The sequence below is a fragment of the Fukomys damarensis genome, unplaced genomic scaffold, assembly GCF_012274545.1.
Source record: "Fukomys damarensis isolate Sample0158 unplaced genomic scaffold, DMR_v1.0_HiC HiC_scaffold_2, whole genome shotgun sequence".
Taxonomy (NCBI): Eukaryota; Metazoa; Chordata; class Mammalia; order Rodentia; family Bathyergidae; genus Fukomys; species Fukomys damarensis.
Window position 1 is genome coordinate 47,170,427 of NW_022900914.1, and position 23,929 is coordinate 47,194,355.

General features: G+C 37.5%; 1 protein-coding gene across 22 annotated transcripts in view; it reads left to right on the forward strand.

Annotated features, from left to right (window-relative positions):
* Dysf (dysferlin) overlaps positions 1 to 23,929 on the forward strand; it is a 220,703-nt gene that overhangs the window by 172,422 nt on the left and 24,352 nt on the right. For 15 of the 22 annotated variants that reach the window (XM_010609623.3, XM_010609624.3, XM_010609627.3 and 12 more), the window contains 3 exons: positions 12,607 to 12,705; positions 22,447 to 22,575; positions 22,904 to 23,059. In XM_010609623.3, coding sequence (XP_010607925.1) covers positions 12,607 to 12,705; positions 22,447 to 22,575; positions 22,904 to 23,059 — 384 coding nt within the window. Of the gene's footprint in view, positions 1 to 10,904; positions 10,917 to 12,606; positions 12,706 to 22,446; positions 22,576 to 22,903; positions 23,060 to 23,929 lie in introns of all 22 variants that reach the window. The other 7 variants (XM_033764701.1, XM_033764725.1, XM_033764696.1 and 4 more) reach the window with 1 other exon arrangement.

The window sequence follows — 23,929 nt, forward strand, 5'->3', positions numbered from 1 at the left end:
CGCCTTTCTCCTGCTTGGCATTCCTGTGGTCTCCTCGGGGGTGTACCCCTCCTCCCTTGATGCACACTGCAGGGGGGACAGCCCAGGGTGAAACTTGTCTGGAAAACTCCAGGGCCCCGTCAGGGAGGAGGCAGCCCAGCTCCTTCCAGCCGGCCTTCTTTGCCTCTTCTCCGACCCTGCCACCACCTCCTCTCCAAGGGATCTTTCCCCCGGCTCCTAAGGGACTGCTTGCCCATTCAGACAAAAAGGCTCTTCTCTTCCAGAGGGACATTCCTGGCTTTCCTTGGAAATCTACAGGGTAGGGAGAAGCTCTCCCTGAGGTTCAGCTTAATGCCTTTCTATCCTTACTGGTTTTGTACACCATCTCCTGCCTAGTCTGGGTCAGAGCAAGTGTTTGGGACTTTTGCATCTTCACTACTGGTTCCTCTGAGGGCTCTTATGAGGCTTCTTAACTCACCTGGTGTCTTTTCTCCTCTCTGAATAAGTGGAGGCACAGGGAAATCAGACTAGTGAGCAACAGATCAAAAAATATTTGAAATGCAGTGTAGTTTTTGTGTATGAAAATGCACACAGTTAACTAGAAAGTAGGTTGACTTTGGCACTCAGTAGGCTCCCCCCAAATCCTTTTAAAATTGAATTTAAGATAGCGAATATTAGTGTCTGTAGTTTGATGAATGCTTGTGCAGTCCTGGGAAGGCCTTCAAAAATAGTTTTTCTCTTAAATAGGTTGCTGGAACTCTTGTTAGGCAAAACTGTCTACATAAGTGGAATGAAGGTTAGGTAAGCTCTTGCTTACCCAGGCTCTATTGGAATCACTACAGACCAATTCTGAGCTAGGGAAGTTTCATTGCTTTCTTCATAGCTCTAGGACTCTGATGGAATCTCCACTACCCTACTGAATACATTTTCATTTCTTTAGGCCTTCTGCATGGGTATATGTGATCATGCTGCCTTCGTAGGACCAAGTCATGGATTCAGGTGCTTCTCTTAGACTCCTGAGTTGGGAAAGGGCCAGCAGGCTGAGGTTCACTTCAGGCGCAGTCCTCCATCCATGTAGCCCCCTATCTGGAACCAGCCAATAACAAATGACCAGGTCCCCTTACCATCTGTTTGACTTTGCTGGATGTCAGGCATGCTTATTCACTAGGCCTTTAGAAACAATTCAGTACTTCAGTTAAAGGTATTCCTTCCCTTCCTGTCTGCTGATCCAGCTTGCTGCCGGGGCACAAAGAGTGACGATACCTTCAATAGACAAGGAAGCCAGACTAGGGAATGTCAATGAAAGATTGAAAGCCCAATGTTCTTCTTGTGAAAACCATGAAATAATTTTTGCTGTTTGTGTGTAGACTTCTGCTGGGTGAGTGTGGTAGCCGGATAAGAGCATATGTCTGTGTTGTATGCAAAGAGTGGGTAGGTTTGAAGTTTGAGTGTTCGGATACCTGGACATTTGTGTGGTCTGCATGTATGTTTGAGCACCTGTATATTATATATGTGTTTGTATTTTTATGTTGTGAGCAAATAGTCTGTTTCTTAAATCTTAGTTGAAGAGTTAGAGCAATCCTCATATCCTTATTCCAGTTATGCAGATGTTAAACTATGAGGTAGTGGTGTTGGGCATTGAGTCAGTAACGTTGACAATAACCAGCAAGAGCACTGATCACTTTATAACTTTATAGATTGACATCAATTCAGAGCCTCACAAGAGCCCTGGTGTTGGATTGTTCTTGCTTTTCTTTTTCTTTCGGCACTGGGGATTGAACTCAGGACCTTGCTCTTGTGGGGCAGGCAGTGGCACCACTGAGCAAAATCCCTGTCCCGTTGGACTGTTATATTATCATTATCTTTTTTTTTTGGTACCGGGGATCTAACTCAGGTCCTTGTGCTTGTGAAGCAGCTGCCGGAACCACTGAGCTAAATGATTTCTCTAAGAGAGAAAGTGCTTTAACATAGGCAACAAAGGCCTTTTTAAAACCGTAAAAATCATAGCCTGCTTTATTTAGAAGTGAGTGTATAGTTCTATACAGTGAACAAAAGATGAACTTTATAACCTTGGTGATAAATTCACTTGATTAGAAACTTTTCTTGTTGATTCTAGTGGTCATCCTGGGGAAACTAGAGTTCTGTCCCAGTGCCTCCTTTCAATGCCCCCTTTCTGAGTTCACAGAGAGGAAGAATTGAAATTATTGTTGCCAATTTGGCTATCCATATTCTTGGAATGTGTAAGACCACCGAATGATAATGAGAGATAAAATACTTGGAATTAACCACAATGATTTGGGTTTTTGGAGGGATTATGGTACCCATTAGATTGGATCAAGGCTGGAGAATATGTCTTTGCTGTATGGCTCTGGTTGCCCAAGAACTGAGTCTTTGCTCTTAGCTGAAATGGGAGAGGCTTTCAGTCTGTGTCTTGCTCAGACTTACTTGGTTGGCAGATTGAGGGATGATGAGCTCTGAACCCTGGGCATGGGAGAATAAAGTTTTAACAGCCAGACTTCTTGTTAAAGCCTTAAATGACACTTCAAAGAGCAAGCACTTTGTATTTCTTTCTCCTCCTTGCCACTTTCCAAGGTTGGGTGTTTAGCTTTTGTAAAATGAGGTCAAGAAAACACTTGGAATCAGAGAAGACAGGACATGTTCCCTGTTGGAGCTTTGGAGGATGAGACAAACTAACATCAGAGGCTTAGTTGGCTCTGGCACATCTGGGTTAAGACATGGAAGCATGATCCTGTTTTTGTGGGGCTCATGTGCTAACTTATTCCTGAATGTTTTGAGCAAGAGAAGGAAGAACTGGGATTGAAATAACTCCATGAGAAGCCATAGTGCAATGGCAAGAATGATACTTTCAAGTCACATCTGTGAGTATGTTAAAAATATAACTTTATTTTTCTGAAAGTCAACTTAATCCCTCCTTTGAGCTCATATTTTTTCCTGATGGTAGAAAAGCCCAACATTTTATGTTTAAACTTGATTTGGGCTTTCTCTCCCCCTCTGCACCCCTGGGAAGCAGCTAAATTCTGGTTTGGGCTTTCATAATGTCATTACTTCCACAGGCATGAAGTTCTAGTCATGGGCATGTGTCCACTCTGGCATGTATGAGCCTACTGATTTCAGGGCACACAGATCACATTGCATCTGCTGACAGCATCTTCTCATCTCAGCCCCATGATCCTGCCAGGTCGTCTGACTCCTCTCTTGCACTTACTTACAAGTCCAGCAGGAGAGTGTGGTACTATTTAGCAGGGTCTTGGGTCTACAGGAAACGTCAGGGGCTCTGTTGGGCTCACTCTCCTGTGACACCCATATAGTCATCTTCTGTCAAGTGTCCCAGCCCCAGTTCCTGAGAACTTCTGGGTGGCTGCTGCTTACTAGACCCTCTGAGTTAACGGAAGAGCTAACCTGAGGGGCAGGGCATGGAATCAGAAACTACCATGAGTTTCTGGTCTTTGCTTCTATTTCCCATCTGCACTTCCCTCTCCTTTGTCTCTGATGGGGAAATCCTGACTGAGCAAAACTTTTTTTATTCCCTCATTGAGTTTATTGGTACATTTTAGGTATACAGTACAGTTACATTCATTATTGGGATCTTGTATGTGGCAGGTCTTGGTTCTCATTTTTTCCCCTTGTCCCTGCCCGCCCTTCATCCCCTCCTCCCCTCCCCATTTACAAACACTTTATTTCCATTTTCTCACATTTTTTTTCTTTTCCCTTATTAGCTTTCCCCTACCCTTCCCACTTTCCCTACACCTTTAGCCCTTTTCTTCCTATTTCACATTGTCCGTTACATCATTAGGATTTTATGTACTATTATAGTTTATTCACACCAGAGAAACTATTCAGTATTTACACATGTGTGACTTATTTATTTCACTTAGGAATATATCCTCAATATTAAAAATATTTTGTTTTAATGGCACATTATCAGGAGGCTGAGGTAGTAGGATATTTGTGAGTATGATGCCAGCCTGGGCTACATAGTGAGTTCAAGGCCAGCCTGCACTACATAGTAAGGCCCTGTCTCAGAAAACAAACAAACAAACAAACAAACAGAAAAGATACAGGGCTCTGCTGTAATGGGAGAGGAGATATAATAATAAATACCTAAGTAATTTATATGGGCTGTCACATGGTGTGTAATTGTAGTGAAAAGTCAGGAAAGGAATAGGACTAGGAATGCTGGGAGGGCTGCTGTGATTTAAAATATGGTGAATAGGAGATTAGGACTGAGATTGCACTGGAGTAAGATTTGCAGGTGATAAATAAATGGCCTATGGAACTGACAGGGAGAGTGGAGCCCCTACAAGGGAAGGACATGGGGTGCTGGAAGAGTTTGGGACCAGAGAAGTCACTGTGGCCAGAGCAGGGTGAGTGAGCCAAAAAGCAGAAGGATGTGAGGTTAGAGAAGCGTAGGCTCTGATCATGCGAGGCTTTCTTGACTGCTGTAAGGGTTTTGCTTTATTCCAACTAAGCTGACAACTCATCAGAAGGATTTGCATGGAAAGATGATATGTCCTGATGTACACGGCTGTGTGTTAAGAATGAATGGGTTGGGTGAGTGAGGGTAAGGGTAGAAGGTCATTAGGAGCCTGTGAGGTTTTGGGACTGGACCAGGGAGCAGTGATGGGGGAGATGTGGTTTAATTCTGAATGTATACTGGAGATGGTTCCAACAAGAGCTGCTGAGGGATTGATTGGCTGTGAAGCATGAGGAAGAGGATTAAAGATGTTTGGCTTAAGCATTTTAAAAGGAAGGAGTTGCCATTCATTTATCTGAGGAAGAGTGGGAAGTGCAGACTTGGTGGAAGATGTTGAGGAAGTAGATCTGGACATGATTCCTTAGAGAAACGATTAGGTGTCCAGTGAGTGATGTCTGTGAGGCAGCCAGAGTTCAGGGGAGTCATCCAGGTTGGAGGGAGCTCAGCATGAGACCTATCAATATTCATGTTATTTAAATATGAGAGATCCAAGGAAAACCCTAAGGGAGTGAATGTGGATAGAGGAGAAGAGCTCCGAGCACCACCTGGTGCACTCAAAGGACCACATAGCAAGTGATAAGAGTGAATCAGCAAAGAAGACCCAGAAGGTGTGGCCAGTGAGATGGGAGGATCACACTGCAATGTCGCGCTCTTCCGTCCAAGGCAGGGGAGATGTTTCAAGGATAGAGGATTGGTCACCACTGGATACTGCCACTAGATTGATCATGGAGGCCTGGGTCATTGATGACCTTGACAAGCATGTTTAGGTGGAACAGCGATCCTGTAGAGTTAAGAATTCGGGGCAAGTGTAGATAATTTTTTTCTGTAAGGTTTTTTGGAAGGGGAGAAATAGTAAAGTTGAAGCCAAAAGGGAAATGTACACACACACACACACACACACACACACACACACACACACACACACACATTTAAATGCTGGGGAAGTAGTGCCCCAATGTTTGAATGCTGATGGAATAATCTGGTCGAGAGGCAAGTTTGATGAGGCCAGAGAGGATGGTGTATCAGTCAGCTTTTTGTTGTCCTGTACCTGAAATACACAACTCAAGGGAGGAAATATTTATTTTGTCTCAGGGTTTCAGAGATTTCAGTTTATGGTTTGCTGGCTCCAAGGCGGAAACATCATGATGAAAGAACATAGCAGAGGAAAAGCTGCTCAACTCACAGAAGAGCATGGCAGAGGAAAGCTGCCCTCATAGGAAGCAGAAAGCAGCAAAAGAGCCAGAGTAGGGGGCCAGGGACTAATATAATCCCCAAGACCCACCCCCATGAGCCACTGAGATACACCCAGATGTGTGCTTTACTAATCTCTTCGATAAAAATCCAATCAAGTTGACAACCAAGGGTAACAATCAAGTTGAATGAAATAAGCCAGACTCAGAAAGATAAATAATATGTGGAATCTGAAAAAGATGGCTAGAAAGTACACTAGATGAGAGACTGTTATTAGACAAGATGAAGGGAAGAAATGGGAGAGGAAAAGGATGTACAGGCAGGTAATAGGGGGCATGAAGATGATCAAAATATGTTATACACATTAACATCTTAAATGTGAAACTAGGAGGGAGAGTGGGACCAGAGCTGTGATGAGGGAGAAATAATTAAGCAGGAAGGACAGAGGGGGAAACAAAGGACTGGAGGGGTAAAGCCTTTACATTAGTTACTATGTCCGTTTTGGTTCTGCTGCACATAAAGCTATGTTAAAGATGAGGGAGTTTGATTAGAAGAGGGTTTAGTGTAGGATGTGGGAAGACGATGAGGGTGAAAGTCACTGAGCAGGTAACTCTGTAAGCTAGGAGTCAGGAAGGTCGTGGCTGCTCTTTTCCCCAGCAGTGTGCCTACTTGGGGAGAACCGGCCACCTGACATCACCTGGAGCTGAGAGGGATGAGGAAATTGATGCTGAGGGAAGTTCTTAGGAAAACTGAGTATAGCAAGCCTTCAATTTTCTTTGGTGGTCAATTGCTTATTCTATCAAAAAGAAAACTATCTTATTTTCTTAGGAGAAATACTTGAGGTTTCTCCTTTTTATTCTTTAGTTTAAGGTTATATTTTTGTATTTGATCATTTGTTCTTTCTTGTTTTAATAACTTTGTTGAAATAATCCATAGAAATACAAGTCCCTATTTAAAGTGTACAATTTGGTGTTTTTCAGTATATTAACAGAGTTTTGCAACCATCACCATAATCCACTTTAGAATACTTTCATCACTCCAAAAAGAAACCTTATACTTCAGAGCCGTCATTCCCCATTTCCTCCCAAACATTCCTAGCCTCTGGCAACCACTAATCTACTTTTTGTCTCATTTCATATAAATGGAACATGTGGTCTTTTGTGATTAACTTCTTTCACTTAACATAAATTTTCAGGATTCATCTATGTGGTAGCACATATCAGCTCTTCATTCCTTTTTATTACCAAATAATATGCTACTGTATGTATTTTCTTTATCTATTCTTCAGTTGATGGACTTTTGGGTTTTTACCCCTTGGCTATTATGAGTAGTGCTGCTGTGAACATCCAAGTACAAGCTTTTGTATGGACAGAGCATCTTCATTTCTCTTGGATCTATTCTGGGAGTGGAATTGTTGGGTCCTGTGTGTCTTTATGTTTGATGAATACCCAAACTGTTCGCTGATGTATCTGCATCATTTTACATTCTCACCAGTATTGTATAAGGTTGCGATCTCTTTACGTCTTCACCAACACCTGTTACTATCTGACTTTTTGAGTATAGCCATCTTAGTGGGTAGGCAATGGTTCCTTCACTGTGGTTTTGATTTGCAATTCCTTTAGGGCTAATGATGTTGAACATCTTTCCTTGTGCTAATTGGCCATTTGTATATCTTCTTGGAGGAATATCTGTTTAAATTGCCCATTTCTAAACTAGCTATTTGTGTTTTTAATATTGAGTTGTATGAATTTTCTATATATTCTGGATATAAATCCATCATCACATATATGATTTGCAAATATTTTCCCTCCCTTCCATGAGTTGTCTTTTTAAGTTTCTTGGCATGTTTTTTGAAGGAGACTTCTATTCTTTATCTTTGAACTTTCTAATTTTTAAAATTATGCAAGGAATATTTTTTAAATAAAACAAAATTTCATAACAATATAATTAGGAAATGACAGTGGTTAATATATATGTATTATGATCTTAATAGTATGGCCAAAATGTTATTCAGAGTAAAAGTTATGGGCAAGAAAAGATTTTTACAAAGAAAGAAAGAAAAAGACAAAACTTTCTTTTCAATGAACACAAGAGACTAGTAGCATAAGTGAAACAAATTAGCACTTATCTTAAAATCTTTTTATACAAGGAATAATTATACACAATGAAAAAATCAGAAAGTTTTGAGTGACACAAAAGTTAAAAAAAGCTATAATCTTACATTCACAGATAATCACTGTGAACATTTTGGATTTAGTCTTTTTATTAAACGAGATCACATTACTCATTTTTTATTTGACCCTTTATAAATCTGTGAATAGCTTTCCATGTCTGTAAATACATTTCTACAGCATCACTTTTATGTTGTGTGTTGCGTACATTTAATTGGATGGACAATTTCCCCAAACAGTTCCTTATTGTTAGGCACTTAAGTTGTTTCCAATTTTTCACTATTAAATGAAGTTAAATCTTAATGCATGTCTACGAATACTTTCTTTGGATAGATTTTTTAATAAGATTGTTGAGTTAGAATGTATGCTGCTTTGTTTTTTTTGTTTTTTTTTTTGGTAGTGGGGCTGGGAACACAGCCTCATGCCCTCTTATATTTGCTTTCTACCCCTGAGTCATCCCCTGTATGCACATTTTTAAGGGTATGAAGACATGTTGCCAATTTGCTATTCTGAAAGACCCTGGCCAGCTATATTCAGCCAGTAATTTGTGGAGGTAAATCCTTGGCCAAGAAGATAACCTGGTCCACAAAAACCAACCAAACCAACCAACCAACCAAACAAAAATACTATTATCAGTTAATAGCAAGAAGCACTCACTTTGCATTTATGTTCTAGGCACCATTCTAAGCACTTTATGTATGTTGACTAAGTTTTTCCTTACCATAACTACCAAATCGATGCTATTTTCCCATTTTACAGATAAGATAATTAAAGGATAGAAAGCTTAAATAGCTGTTCGAGGTCACACAGCTAGGAATACAGGTTTTGAATCCTGAGTCTGGCTCTCAACTACCTTGCTTTACTGTTGCTTTATATCTATTTCTATGAAAATTATGGGCAGAGGTAGCCATATGTACAAATGGTACTACTAAGCACAATGTTGGCTATTCCTTTAAATTATTCTTCATAATGCTAAGAAAACTTCCACCTACTCTTGAGTTTCATTTGACTTTTTTTTTGTTTCACATCTTATATATCACAATTTGACCAACTCTTTAGGCTTTGGGAACATAAGGTTCCTGGTCACAGCTACTCATCTCAGCCATCAGTGATACTGATATGTAAATTACAAAATCCCATGGGCCAGGGTTCAAACCTCTGTTGTGATGATTGTGTGGATTTTTTCTCCTTAGTCACTGCTCTTGAGCCATTCTTGCATGCTGGAATAACTCATTTTGAGCAGGCCAGATCTCCTGAAGCAATCTGTTCATATTTTATTTAAGATCTCTAGATCTCTGTTCAAGAATGAGACTGTGTGTTTTGTGTGTGGGGATTTTTTTTTTTTTTGGCTAGGTTTTGTTTCATTAAAATGAATAGGTAAAGTTGTCAACTTTTCTACGTTGTGGAGCAAAGATGATTTATTCTTTGAAAGATTGCTCGAACTTTCTCCAGAAGAAACTGTCTTGGCCTGATACCGTTTTTGAAAGTAGTTCTTTGACATCTCGTCTACTTTTTTTTATGGTTACTGATCTGTCATGTTTTCTATTATTTTCCCAGCTTTGGAGATTGGATCAAAGGCCTTTGTGCTGAACTACATCCCCAACAGCCTTCCATCTTAAAAAAAATTTGAGACAGGGTCTCACTAAGTCACTTGCCAGGCTGGGCTTAAATTTGAAGTTCTCCTGTCTCAGCCTTCCAGAGTAAAAGGTGTACAGGTGTAGCCTACCATGCCTGGATTTTTTTTTCTTTTTTACTACTTTTCCATTAATTTTGGGAATTAACATTTTTCCACAAAATCACCCACTTTATCTAGATTTTCCCAGATTTTGTCATTGATATAGGCCCATCTTTTTTTCTTTATTTCTGTGCTGAGAAATTGAACCCTGACACTGTACCACTGAGCTACATCCCCCTTTATGTGATCTTTTTCGTTCCTGATAGTCTACCTACTTTAAAAAATTAGGTTTCATACACATTTATCTCTTTTATTGGGCTTTTGAGCCCTTGGTCTATGGTTTAGTTATTAACTGTAATATCCTTTTCCTTTCTAATATATTAATTTCTACTTACAATTTCCATAGTTTTCCTAATCTTTCTAATTTCTTGAATTATCAGATTATTTATTTTCATTCTTTTTGTATTAAAGTAAAAACATTAATACTCCTTGGAGTACATGTTGTAACTCATACATGGGAGTATGTGCTTCTCATTATTGATATTTTCTAAAGTATATATGATTTTGGTTTTGGCTTTCTTTTTGACTTAGGAAGGTTTTAAGAGTGTGCCTTTAAATTTCTAAAGGACTAGGATTTTAATTTTAAATTCTTATTAATTTCAAGTTTTATTGCAGAATAGTTACAGAGTGTGACTGATACGGGTTTTATTTATGGGACTTTACTGAGATTTTCCCTGTGACTTTTTTTTTCCTAAGTGCTTCGAGGTTTCTGGAAAAGAAGGTATATTTTCTGTTTTCAGTTTACATAATGTGCGTCTATTTAGTTTTCAACGTCAGTGGTATTAGAGTCTCTGTCTCTTGTTCTTTTTCAAGTTTACTTGATTTTGTAAGACTGAGGATCATGTTATGCTTTACCCATAACTCTCATCTTTGTTTTCACAAAACATACCAGCTTGTTGCCTCTGTATGCCTGACAGATGACCTCAAACTTTAAGTACTTGGGCAGGTAAAGAAAATAAAGATTTAGGAAGAATCAAACAGCTAAATTAAATTCCATCCTAACAATTTCTGTGTCAGTGTGCATATTCGCTTGTGTGTTCCTGTATGTTTCTTGCATATTTTTGTGGGAGTATATGTGTGATTCAGCATATACAGCTCCCTCAGGGATGATGGTGAATATATTCTGTATGCTGGTCATTGTGTGTGTGATGTGTATATCTGTATATATGGGTTCATCTGTAGCACCTTTCTCTTGAAAAAAACTTAAACATCTGGACTAGGAACTGCCTTGTTCTATGCTGTTTTTTTTTTCTGAAGAGGTTATATGTCAGAAACCTCTGCCTCCCTGTATCTTAACTCATTTGAACCTCTTTTTTCTCTCTCTTGGCTGCAGAAGAGCCTCGTGGTAAGTGGGTTCAATGATGACAGCCTCCCTCTGGCACTCATTCTCTGCTGCATCTGGGGACCACATTCGGCCAAACCAGTGTGCTAGGACCATACTTCCAGGGTCATAGAGACTCAGCACCTCCTATTTCCCTCTCTTCAGTGTGCTTATCCTTGTTCATTTCCCTTGGGCTTGCTCCAGCTTGTGCTCATAAGAACTCAAAGGACTTGGCATAGGCTTAAAGGGAGCTGCCATTATTTTAAAAAATTTGATGATAGATATTTATTTTATAGACTTAGTGTAGGTTTCTGGGAGATCTCCTAGCCACCTCTAGTCTAGCCACTTCTAGCCACTTCTAGTCTCAGGATGGGCTCTCTGGACATCTTGCTCTTGGCTCTTCTAGTTAGACTGGATGAGCTTCAATGGTGTGAAAGTTACAGACCAAACGCCAGTCTTTGGTGGGTTTCCAGGCAGACCTAGGTGGCATGACCATCCCATCTTCAGGAAGCTTGCTGACTCCCTGGGCATCAGAGCACATCATTTAGGCAGTTATGCACCTGGAGGAGTGTTCTGTTTACAAGACCTGAGAAGCCTATAGCCATATCCTGCGCAGGAGGATATAAAAGTTGGGGAGGTCAGTATTTGCTACAAAAGCTGCAGGCCCTTCTTGCAATCCTTAGTGACTGGAAGAAAGAAAGGGCAAAGGGTGAGTTATCATAACTTCCTCTCTGCTTGTTACATTCCCCACATGTAGCAGGTCTTTTGAATAAAGGACACTTGGTAAGTATTTGGTGCTTTTCAGAGACTGTGCCTTGATTTGACCTTTGGAAATTAAAGTTCTGATTTCCAATGCAGGTGGAAGAAAGCAGGAGAGTTTTTTGGGTCTGAGCTTCCCTGGATCCAGCTGTACTTTATTTCATAAATAATATATTATTGACATTTCTCCCAGACTACTTTACTGTCTTGGTTACTTTCCTCACTGCTAAGACAAAATACCCAACACCTAACAAAGTTAAAGGAGCTCAGTTTCTAGGGGTTTCAGTTCATAGACAGCTGGATCCAAGACAGGGCAGCTTACAAAGGGACGTGGCTGAGGAGAAACAGTCCATGGCAGGTCAGGTAGGAAACAGCAAGTCTGCCTTCTTTCTATCCTTTTATATTCCATCCAGGCTACAAGCCTATTGATTGGTGCCACCCACACCCAGGGTAGGGTTTCCCTCTTCAGTAAATCCATTCAGCAATACTCATAACTATGCTAATCCAACGAGGAGACTAATCCAGATATCATACCCGTAATCTATATTCAACACCCTAGATCTAATCACCTCTGAAAAGCCCCACCTATGAGCTCATGAGGCTTATATCTACAAGCCATCACAGCTAAGGACCCTCTGTTTTTAGCATCTGTATATTTTTGCAATGTGGAGGTACCATGATGATTATGCCTGCTTCACCGAAAGGAAATGGAGCTTTGAGAACCTGACATGCACGAGGCAGAGCAGAGTCTTTGCCTCTCAATACCTGCCTGGATATGAAACCTCCTTCAGTCTGTGTGCCCTTTGACCTTTGAGAGACAGGAGTTTTTTAGCTCCCTGCTACCCTAGGTTTATCCGGCAGATAAGCCTTGATGCCCAGGCTGGCTCAGCAGCCTTGGGAGATGTTCCATTTGGAAGCACCCTGCTTCTAAAACAATCTTTTTCTTTCTGCTCAGGAGGAAGAGTTCATCGACTGGTGGAGCAAATTTTTTGCTTCCATAGGGGAGAGGGAAAAGTGTGGCTCCTACTTGGAGAAGGATTTTGACACTCTAAAGGTGAGACCTCTCTCCGGAATAGTTCCTTTCAGTCTAGCAGTCACTGGGCTTATGTGATGGTCATGGGAGATGTAGTAGAAAGAGAAGGTATAGGGCTGATTCATCCTGATGAATTCAATAGAGTGAGAAAAATCACCCATTGATTTGGAGCAGGAAGTTAGTGTGGGCTGGGATAACTAAGAAAGTATTTCTCGGTGGAGGTTGAAAGATACTGAAGTGTTTATAGGTGAAATGGTGCTTTGGAGTTGCTTTGATATGCCCCTTTACCCCTGACTCAAAGCAGCGAAGATATATGGTATGGGTAGCCCTCTGACAGAGTTTTAAAATACCAAAAAATTATCAAAGTTGCAAATCACTGAATATTGTTAATCTTGGAGATAGGTACCTAGGGATTGGTGGTATTTTTCTGTTAAATGAACTTTTCATTTAATGGAAAATTTGTATTAATATAAAAATAAAATTGGTTTGAAAATGTACCTCTGATCCTTGACCCCCTATAAACAGGACAGAAGTTACTTAGCAAATATAAAAGTATGGTAAGTCTCGTTTCTATAAATAAAAACAGAGATGGGTCAGCCCAATTTGAGGAAATTCTATAAATACAACTATACTTTAAAAAAGTAGATTACATTTAACAAAGATGACCAAAGGTGACTCAAAAATTGCTCTCTCAAAGGAGTTGGATAGTTTCCCTTATAGGGTTGTCAGATAAAATTCAGAATGCCAGGTTACATTTGAATTTTAGATAAACAAAGAATTATTTTTTTATTATAAAGGTGCTTTAAATATTGTGTGAGGCATAACTTCAGGTACCTAAAATTGTTTATTTATCTGAACTTCAAATATAATATGATATCTTATATTTTCACTTGCTGCTTCTGGAGTATGAGCAAGAATCATGGAATATAAATGAGAGAGATTTTGTACCCCATGATAAGCTCCAGGTTTGGACAGGAATGAATGAGTGGTGGGCTCAGGCTTTTAAGTCCAGGAGATGGGCCTAAAGAGCTTGGAGCTCCTTAAAGTGGGACAGATAAGTGAGGGTTGAGGCCAGCTGAGGTGGTGGATGGCCTGGGCTTTCAGCTGATTCTGCTGATTGAAAGGCCTGGGTGAAGACTTGGATGATTTCATAAGGTGGAAAATATCTCTCATGCTTTGGAAGCTGCTTGGTAAATTATCCCTGGAGACCTGACTGCTCAGGATTGAGGCCACAGGCAGCAGCAGTGGCTCCTCAGGCATTAAGCTCTTCATTGACTGCCTAGTGGGGTGTGTGAGGTTGGGCAAAGGGACAGAACTATTTGTGTACCAGGAAGAAGGTCCGACCCATTAAGTCTGGCATGTGGTACTGCAGCCTTGCCAAAAAAATGAGACAAACCAAGCAAGTATGAGGACTGCTGCCAGGGTGGCCCATGGCCCTGGCCCCTTGCTGCTCTCTAGGATGCCGGATGCTGAATTGGCACCCAGCCTCCAGTTTGACCTCTCCAAGGAGGGCTCTAACAACCTCCAAGTAAAAATAGGCTACCCAGAGCAAAAGGCATTCAAACTATTTTTTGGGGAAAAATTAGACCTGGAAGGAACACTGGTCCTTTAAGGATAAGTAAATAGAAGAAAACCACCACCACTACACCACCACTGGTCTTTGAAAAATAGCCTACAGCATAATGGAGAGAATAGAGCACACAATGGGTAGAGAAAGACACATTTTGGAAATCACTAGCATAGAGGAAAAAAAATGCATAGTCTAAATAACAAAATAAAAACAAGATTAAAACTATTAATTTAATCTTTAAAAAGATTAAAAACAGAAATCCTAGAAAAAAAACAGAAACAAAATGTTAGTTTTCTTAATAAGAAAAAATGGATTAAATGCTCCTATTAAGTTATAAGGATTCTTAGACTTTAAAAGACATCTAAATACAACTTAGAAGGGCTAAAAAAATAAATACTTAGGCCAATAAAATAAGGTTACTAGATAAAAGGGAAGCATATATAATTTAAAGTAAAATGCAAAATAAACAAAAGGCTGTTACACATAAGTAAAAGATATATATTACAATAAAAAGGCTCCCAAAACTTAGAAATACTTTAAAATAAAAAAGGAACATGTAAACTAATACCTCATACAAATTAAGGCACAAAATGCAGAAATTAAAATTGAAGTGAGGGTTTTAATGTTATGTTCACTTTGACTAGTCAATAAATAAGAAAATACAAGATCTGAATAACAAGGTAAATATTCTGAAAGTTATATCAAAGTTGCAGTGTTACATGAAGCTAAAACTGTAACTTTAAGTAGAGAATAAAAATAAATAAAAAAATAGAGAATACATTTTTCCCCCAGTATTCAGAGAACACTTACAAATTTGGTCACATATTAGTTTAGTAAGTTACCAAAAGCAGAAATCATACAAGACAGATTAAAATGCAATAGAATGAAAAATTAATAACAAAAGTTTAAACAAAAAGTCTACCCAGCTGGAAATTTGAAAGTATTTTATTAGGACTTCCAGTATGACCATGCTGCATAAGTCAGCATTTTATGAAATATGAAACATTAATCTTGTTGTTTTTGACATTGCTTGTGGGGGGTTTGGGGGCAGGTTCAAGCAGATAACAAGCCTCCTAGACTTGATTTGGTTCAGAAAAATCTAAGAAGGCGGAGATACCCAGAAACTGCACAGAACAGCCATAGTTGTAGGAAGCAGTCTGTCTCTGTCTCTGTGGTGGGAACAAAGGAAATAGTTGGCATAGGAAAATCCAGCTCATTTACATAATAAAAGAAATGGCACTGCATTAATTTAGAAATTAGATGAAAAACAAAGAAGGAAAATAGAAATCAAAACTTGCCAATGGAAGAAGATAAATGCTCACCAGAAAAATCTTCACAAAGAACAAATGAAATAGAAAGTTTTGCTGTGAACTTTTTAGAAACAGGACCATAAGAACAGAAAACATAAGTGAAAAATCTCAAGGGTTGGTAAGTAGAGATGATCTATGAGCTGATAAGGTGTGGGGAATGAAAGAGAAGAAAACATGAAATTGGTAGGAACATCGGGAAGAATGCATGTGGAAAACATATTTGGGGCCATACTGGAAAGAAATGATAAAAGTAAGCAAAATGAAATAGAAATGAAGAAAAAATTTTAAAGGAATAAAAAGAATATGACAGATATTAAAGCCATGGAAAGGAGATCCAACTTTTGCCTAAGCGGAGTCTCTGAGAAAGACAACAAAAACAGTGAAGAAAAACAAGTAAGCATGCAATTGTTTTATCTAACTTCACTGGAAGGAAAAAAACATATTTGAATATACATTTGAAAAGGCCCACTGTGTATGAGGAAAAATTGAAAGATTGATTTACCTGAGAAATATCCTAGAATAGTTACCTTATTTCAGAGGTAAAGAATATCTTGGGTAGTCATATCCCCTTTCTGGGAAAAAAAAACGCACATCATTTAAAATAGGAAATAAATCAAGATGGCTTAAATTGCTTCATAATATTTCATATGCGAGGACCATAAAACATCACATGTAAAATGATCAAGGAAACCCAGGGTGACCTGAGGATTTCACATTCAGCCAAGTTGCCCTTCAAGCATAGATGCTACAGCCAGCCACTTAGGCACTTCAGGAACTAAGGTGACATGGTGTCTGTGAGCTCATCTTGAGAGCATACCCAGGGGATGAACTTTAACCCTAGGCAGTAACTAGGAAAACTATGACAGAAAGGCTGGTTGTTACCATATTTTACCTTAGAACCAATTCAAAAACAAATGAGGAGAGGGTAATAAGACAGAATGCAGGTATCATAAATACTAAAAATATAGAAATGATAAAACTGACAAAAAGTAGGGGGAGAAGGAGGAAAGAAGATGGGCTATAGAAAAAGAACATCAGATTTTACATTATAAAATAAACAGTTGACATTTTTTCTTTAAATTGGCAAAGCACACTGTAGGAACATCAACAAATATTAAGCAAATAGTATAAAGGTAAAGCTTATAGGAGATAATATTGCCTAACATGGGGTGGATTTATGACACACTCTAATATCTTGTCCCCCAACATATTGACCCTAAAGACATAAAGATTAATAATATATAAAATATAAATTTTAGTTGACATTTTTTCTTTAAATTGGCAAAGCACACTGTAGGAACATCAACAAATATTAAGCAAATAGTATAAAGGTAAAGCTTATAGGAGATAATATTGCCTAACATGGGGTGGATTTATGACACACTCTAGTATCTTGTCCCCCAAAATATTGACCCTAAAGACATAAAGATTAATAATATATAAATAATATAAATTTATAATATGAAATATATAATATAAAATAATAATATAAATTTATAGTACTAGAACATAAAACTAAGGCTAACAAACCTGTCATATCAATACTTATAATATCAGTCACTTATGAAATTTAAATCATATCTCAAAGCAATAGCTAACTTTAAAATAAAGAGATGTATGGAGAGTGAAAAATTCTTAAAAATTGGGAAAATGTGCACAAGGCAAGTGTAAATGAAAAGAAAGCAAAAGATACTATGTTAGTACTAGAGGAGAGGGTTTTGAAAAACTGAAAGTTTCTAAGATTAAAAGAGACAAAAGCTGGTATTTTATAATGCTAAATGGTGCAATTCCAAGAAAAAGTACTTATGTGAATATCTATGTGCTAAACAACAGAACTTCTTCATTTGTAAAACAGAAATTATAGGATCTAAGAAACAACAGAAGCACATTGGAGTGTAGGGGGAGATTGTAATTCACTTCTCTCAATTCATGTCAAATCTAGAGGGGAAATGTGAGAGGGTATAGAAGACCTGGAATAATTATTAACCCAATTGAACTTGGTAGCCTGATAATCAAAACTACACGCAGCGTACACTTATCACACCTGACCCTGTAACTGTTCATGATGAAGCCTTAATACATTTTAATAAGTAGCAATGTCACAGACACCATTTTATGATTATAATGCTATAAGATTAGAAATCAGTAATAAGATCAAAAGCCCCCAAAATCTCTTCTACCTGGAAAATAATAATAATAATAATAATAATAATAATAATAATAATAATGATAAATACAAACCCATCTCTTTTAACAGTTTTTGAGTGAAAGAGAAAATACAAATCATAATGGCAGACTATCTAGTAAACTAATAATACATTAGATCCTAAAACTTACTTGTTACACAGCTAAAGCGATATTCAGAGAATATTTATAACCTGAAGAACTTTTGCTAACTATAATTGAAGGAAGCTGGGTATGGTGGCACATGTCTGTAATCTCAGCACTTAGGAGGCTGAGGCATGAAGATCACCAAGTTCCAACCCAGTCTGGGAAGCTTAGTGACTTACTGAGATCCTGTCTCAAAATAAAAAAAAGGAAAAGAAAAGAAAAGTTGAGAATATAGTTTAGTGTGAAGAGCATGGATTTAAACTTCACTAACAACAACAATAACAAAAAAAAAAAGAAAGAAAAGAAAAGAAAAAGGAAAACTAATTAAGCATTCAACTCTGGGATCAAATAATAAAAATAAAACTGTAGTTATGTAATGCCAAGGAAATGAAATGAAAATATCATCTATCAAAACAAATGAGGAAGTACCAAGACATAATAAGCAGAGGCAATTGCATAGCAGTAAATATTTAATTTTCATGAAAGAGGCACTAAATAACTAAATAATAATAAGCCCTTAAATAACAAGACAAAAATAAATAAAATAAAATAAAAGGAGAAGAACTATAACAATAAAAATCTAGGGAAGAGAAGCTGGTAAATCAAAAAATCAGAGAACTGATGCTTTGATATGAGTGAACACATAAATAACCCTCCAGCTAATCTAAATTAGAAAAGTAGGAAAAAACAAGTCAAAATCTTTTAGAAAAGTAGCATAGCAATGATAATGGAGAGTTAGAAGTATTTAGGAAAATTCTAAGTGCAGAAGGCTCTCCATGTCCATGGGTTCCACATCTGTGGATGTAACCAATCTCAGATTCAAAATATTTGAAAAACAATGGTGTCTGTACAAAACATTATTGATACGTTTTTCTTCTCATTATTCCCTAAATAATACACTATAAGAGCTACTTGTTTAACACTTACATTGTATTAAGTATTATAAGTAATCTACAGATGTAAAGTATATTGGAGGCTGTGTTTTTAGTTTATGTGCAAATACTACGTTATTTTACATAGGGGACTTTAACATTTGCAGATTTAGGTATTGGAAGGGTTACCCCAAAGTATGGCTATTTATTTCCATACTAATATATTTGAAAATATCTTTGAAATTAGCTAATTTGGAGGAAAAGAGAGATAAAAGAATTGTCCTAAGAAGCTGCAGAGAACTATGAAAGAAGTAGGAAAATGATCACAAAGTTACCTCCAAAGAAAGAGCTATAGCCAAGGAGTTATAAAAGTAATGTCCTAAATTTTCAAAGGATAAATATTTCCTGTAATATGTGTACTATTCCACAGCAGAGAAAGAATTAAAAAATAAAAAGCTTGATTTTTTATAGAGCTAGAATTATCTCACCACCAAAATAATGCCCACCTACTATAAATCATATTTATTCAATGAAAATTTGTGCAAAATCTTACATGAATAATAGCAGATGGAATCTAACTACATATTTATATAATAAATCATTATAGCCAAATATTATTTAAAATTCAATTCCAAGAATATAAAATATTCAATATTAAGAAATGATTAATGATATTCAGAGATAAAATTTCAACAGATACTAAAGACTTTCAACAGATACTGAAAAGCATCTGATAAAATTCAGTGACACTGGAAACAGAAAGGAGTTTTCCTAATATTATATAGAATATCTTTTAAGCTAGTCATCAACATGTAATTTCATGACTTTAACATGTCTTTTTACCCTCAGAAACTGGATTTTGTATTTCTTCTTCTTCTTCTTCTTTTTTTTTTTTGTACTGGGGTTCGAACTTGGGATCTTGTGCTTGTGAGGCAGGACAGATTTGTATTAAGAATGCTCATTAGTACATTTGTCTGGAAAGAGAGTCCATATCTTATTGATTAGAGATTATGAAGAGCTCTGTGACTCATCATAAGATACCATGGAGAACCATGATAGAACCCTTTTGACAAGGACAGGAAAAGATTCACTGTTTTCCACACTTACATTATTATATAACATTGTTCTGTGAATTCTAATAATTTCATTTCAACAAAAAGAAACAGGCTAATCATTTTAGATAGGAGACAAAATTACCATTACTATTGTATGTGATTGATGGACTTGCTAGAACAGTCAGAACCCAGTAAGATGGCAGCAACTATATAAAACTTTAGTGAAAGACTGACATTGACAGTACCAACAAAACATTTATTCTAACTGGGAATAAATTTAGTAATAAAGTGTAGGCTCTGATAAATGAGGGTAAATTCAAACAATAAAAGAAGTCTTGAGTAAATTGAACATCATATTCCTGGATAAAAAAGTTAATACTATAAATATATCAGTTCCTCTCTCCAAAATTATTTTAAGTGCAAGCCTAAGTAAAATTCCAAAGAAACATTTGTTTAGAAGTGGACCTAATGTTTTAAACCTTCATCTGGAAGGATAGCAGGTCAGAAAACAGGTTATGAAGCCACAGTAATTAAAACAGTGTTGGTAAAGAGTAGACAGTTCAAGAGAGCAGAACAGAAAGATCACACACAATGGGATGTCTAATCATTTAGGTATGCTACAAGTCACTGGAAAAGGAGAAATAGTTGGAGCAAATAGGATCTTAGATGATTCTTTCACCATTTAAAATGAACAAAAAATGAGTCGAACTCTAGACCCACAGTGCGTAGTGAACCGAGTTGAATGCTTCTTCTTGTTGTGAAGACATTCAGAGCATAATTTGAAAGACAGAAGCTATAAAGAAAAAGCTTTATATGAGACTATCTACAAATTTCTGGTAAAGCTAAAACAACCATAAACTTAACAAATGTAACATAAATAAACATAAGCATGGCACAAACATAAATATACAACAAACAAAAATATCACAAACATAGAAATATAACTGAGAGACAAGTGACAAACTGGGACAGATACTTGTAAAACATTTGCTAGACTAAAGGTTAATATCCTTTACATATAAACAGGCCTTTCAAATCACTGCAGAACAGAAAACAAATATCAGGTGATCAAAATGGATAAATTACAGGGATAATTACAGTTCACAAAGAATAAATTACTCATGGCTGAGAGACTTTCAGGTTTCTCTATAATTCAAATAAATTCAAGTTAAAAATTCAATATGTCATCTTCCATTTATCAAATCAACAAAGTTAAGAAACAGTGAAAGTGCATAATGAAGGACTAGACTATGGCCACACTTGCACACTTTAGGTGGAAAGATAAATCTATATAATTTTTCCAGAGGGCAATTTGACTGTGTTACAAATGTCCATACCTTCTGACCAGAAATTCTATTTCTAGAAACTTATCACAATGATAAATTTGAATAAATGCACAAAGCACATGTATAAGAGTTTTAAAAACTTACACTTTAAGTGATTCTTAAAACCCTAAGATTAAAAAAACCACAAAACTAAGTGTTTATCATAACTTAGGTTATGTTTATATAACTGTATATTATATTGTCACTGGAACAGGTGTTGTAGAAGTATTTTTGTCACCTATGAAGATATTCATGGCACATTCTTAGGTTAAAAACAAGTTATAAGTTTGTATCTTGTGATTCCATTTGGCAAAAAATTAAAAATTGAAAAAAATCAAGACAGCATTCCAAAGGACATCTACCAATGTTAATCAAATAACTAATTGTTGTTTTGGGAATTAGAATTAAGGAAATATTAATATTTTCTTTATCTTTACTTATTTTTAATTGTAATAATGAACCTATCTCACTTGCAAAATTAAATGTTTATTGTAAAAGATAGATCTTTAGCTGGGCCAGATGAGAAATAATTTTTAGAAAGAGTAAAGAGAAATCTGAGCATTTTGTCTGTTATTTTCAGATGTAGCCAATTTAATACATTCACCTATTAACATATTAATCTGTTTACTATTACTACTAATTAGGTCTGTTTTATCATCTGTAATTAAAAAAACTACTGTTTTACTCATGCTCTAAGAAATGATTATCATTGATGCTAGAGAGGAGACAAATAGAGTTCACAAATTGAAAGTGGTATGTGAGAAGTGTACTTGGCTCTATATTTGTTACCGCTGTCATCGGACATCTGTACAGTGGGTATTTATGCTTGAAATGCTGACCTTAATTTTCCAGGGTTCTGACTCAGTCTTCAAATAAAAAGTTAACTTTTCATTTTTTTGTGATCTAATTCTCTTAAATAAAATGCATCACTCATGTATATGATGACTCTCAGGTCTCTAGAATATTTGGTTAACCAGAAAATCCATTCCCCATTGGACTCAATAAATGTCTCCCCTCTCTCTTCTTTCTTCTGGGGTTTTCTTCCCATCTCTGCCTTTGTTCTCATTCTTTCTGTTCTGCTTTCCTTGTTGGCACCTTTCTTACCTCTTGACCTCTCCAACCCTGCACTTCCCTTGCCTTTGTTCCTTTATTTTGGTCTTCTTTGCACACTCTCTTCTCTGTCTCTTCTCTCTCTTCACTCTCACTGTCCCGTGCCCCTTTCCTTTCCTGTTTACTCTTCATTTGTTACCCCTCTGCTTTCTCTCATGTGTTTCCTTTTCTCATCCCTGCATGTGACAGGTCTATGACACACCACTGGAAAATGTGGAAGATTTTGAGGGCCTGTCTGACTTTTGTAACACCTTCAAGCTCTACCGGGGCAAGACACAGGAGGAGGCAGAAGATCCATCCGTCATTGGGGAATTCAAGGTAAGTCTTTGAGGACATACCCTTGGGTTACCTAAAAGCTGTGGTGTTGCAGCAGTAAGGGGTTGTAGTTCCCCGGTAGCTACCGTGGTGACCATGGTGCTGATGTGGGTGACCATGTGGGTGATAGAGGTGGTGTTGCTGTAGATGTAGAATCTGATGGTGATAATGGGTGGTTTCTATGGTGATGACTTTCACAGAAATGAGAATAATAGCCATAATTTGCCATTGTGTTTTCAATGATAAAAATGAAAGTTTATCTTCATTTTTTTTTTTTTTTGGTCCGGGCATCGAGTTCAGGAACTTGTGAGTTTATCTTCATTCTTTTCAGGGTCTCTTCAAAATTTATCCCCTCCCAGAAGACCCAGCCATCCCCATTCCCCCAAGACAGTTCCACCAGCTGGCTGCACAGGGGCCCCAGGATTGCTTGGTTCGTGTCTACATTGTCCGAGCATTTGGCCTGCAGCCCAAGGATCCCAATGGAAAGGTAACATTTCTAGAGCCTCAGGTCCTCTGAAAGAGCAGGTGTGGGTACGATTGGCTTATGGAATCTGGACGTGACCTTTTCTCTAGGGAGTTTGAGGGAATCCAGACAAACAAATGCAGAACTGAGAGGTAACTGGATGGAGTTTGTCAGGGACCAAGGGCTTGAGGAGGTCAGAGAAGGCCAATATCTATACAGGACTTTGGAAGACTCCAAAGAAGGAATAGGACTCTTAAGGAGCTTTGATAGGCTAGGAGAGAGAAAAAAGTAATATTTTAAGAGGGATCAAGAGCATAGCCAAGGTTTGAAAGAAGATGGCTTAATTCATATGTAGAACTAGGGGAAGTATAAGTAAGGTTTAAGTTGTAGGTTGGGACTGACCTGGTAGGACTTCAGCGATGGGTAAGAAGGCATGAAGGAGGGAAGGATCAGAATTAGTAATGGTTATACCCAGCCATGATAGAGGTAAAGGTAAAAGGAAAACCAGGAATACTTATCTTGTCTTTATTTAAAATTTTGCCGTTTTGCTATTTTTCTTTGGCATCTTCCCAAAAGAATTAAAAGCTTTATACCACACTGATATATGTACACCCATTTTATAATAGCAGTTTGTAATAGCTAAATATTGGAAGCAGCCCAAATGCCTATCAACTGACAAATGGATAAAGAAGACATGGGTTTTAAAAAAGTATGCAGTGAACTACTACTCTGCCATAAAGAAGGATGAGCTTCAGACATTTCTAGCTAAGTGGATGGACCTTGAGACCATACTCCTACGTGAAATAAATCAGACACACATGTTTAAATACTGCATTGTTGCTCTGGTGAGAGAAACTGAGAGTGGAAATAAGATGTAGAATAGATATTGGGAAA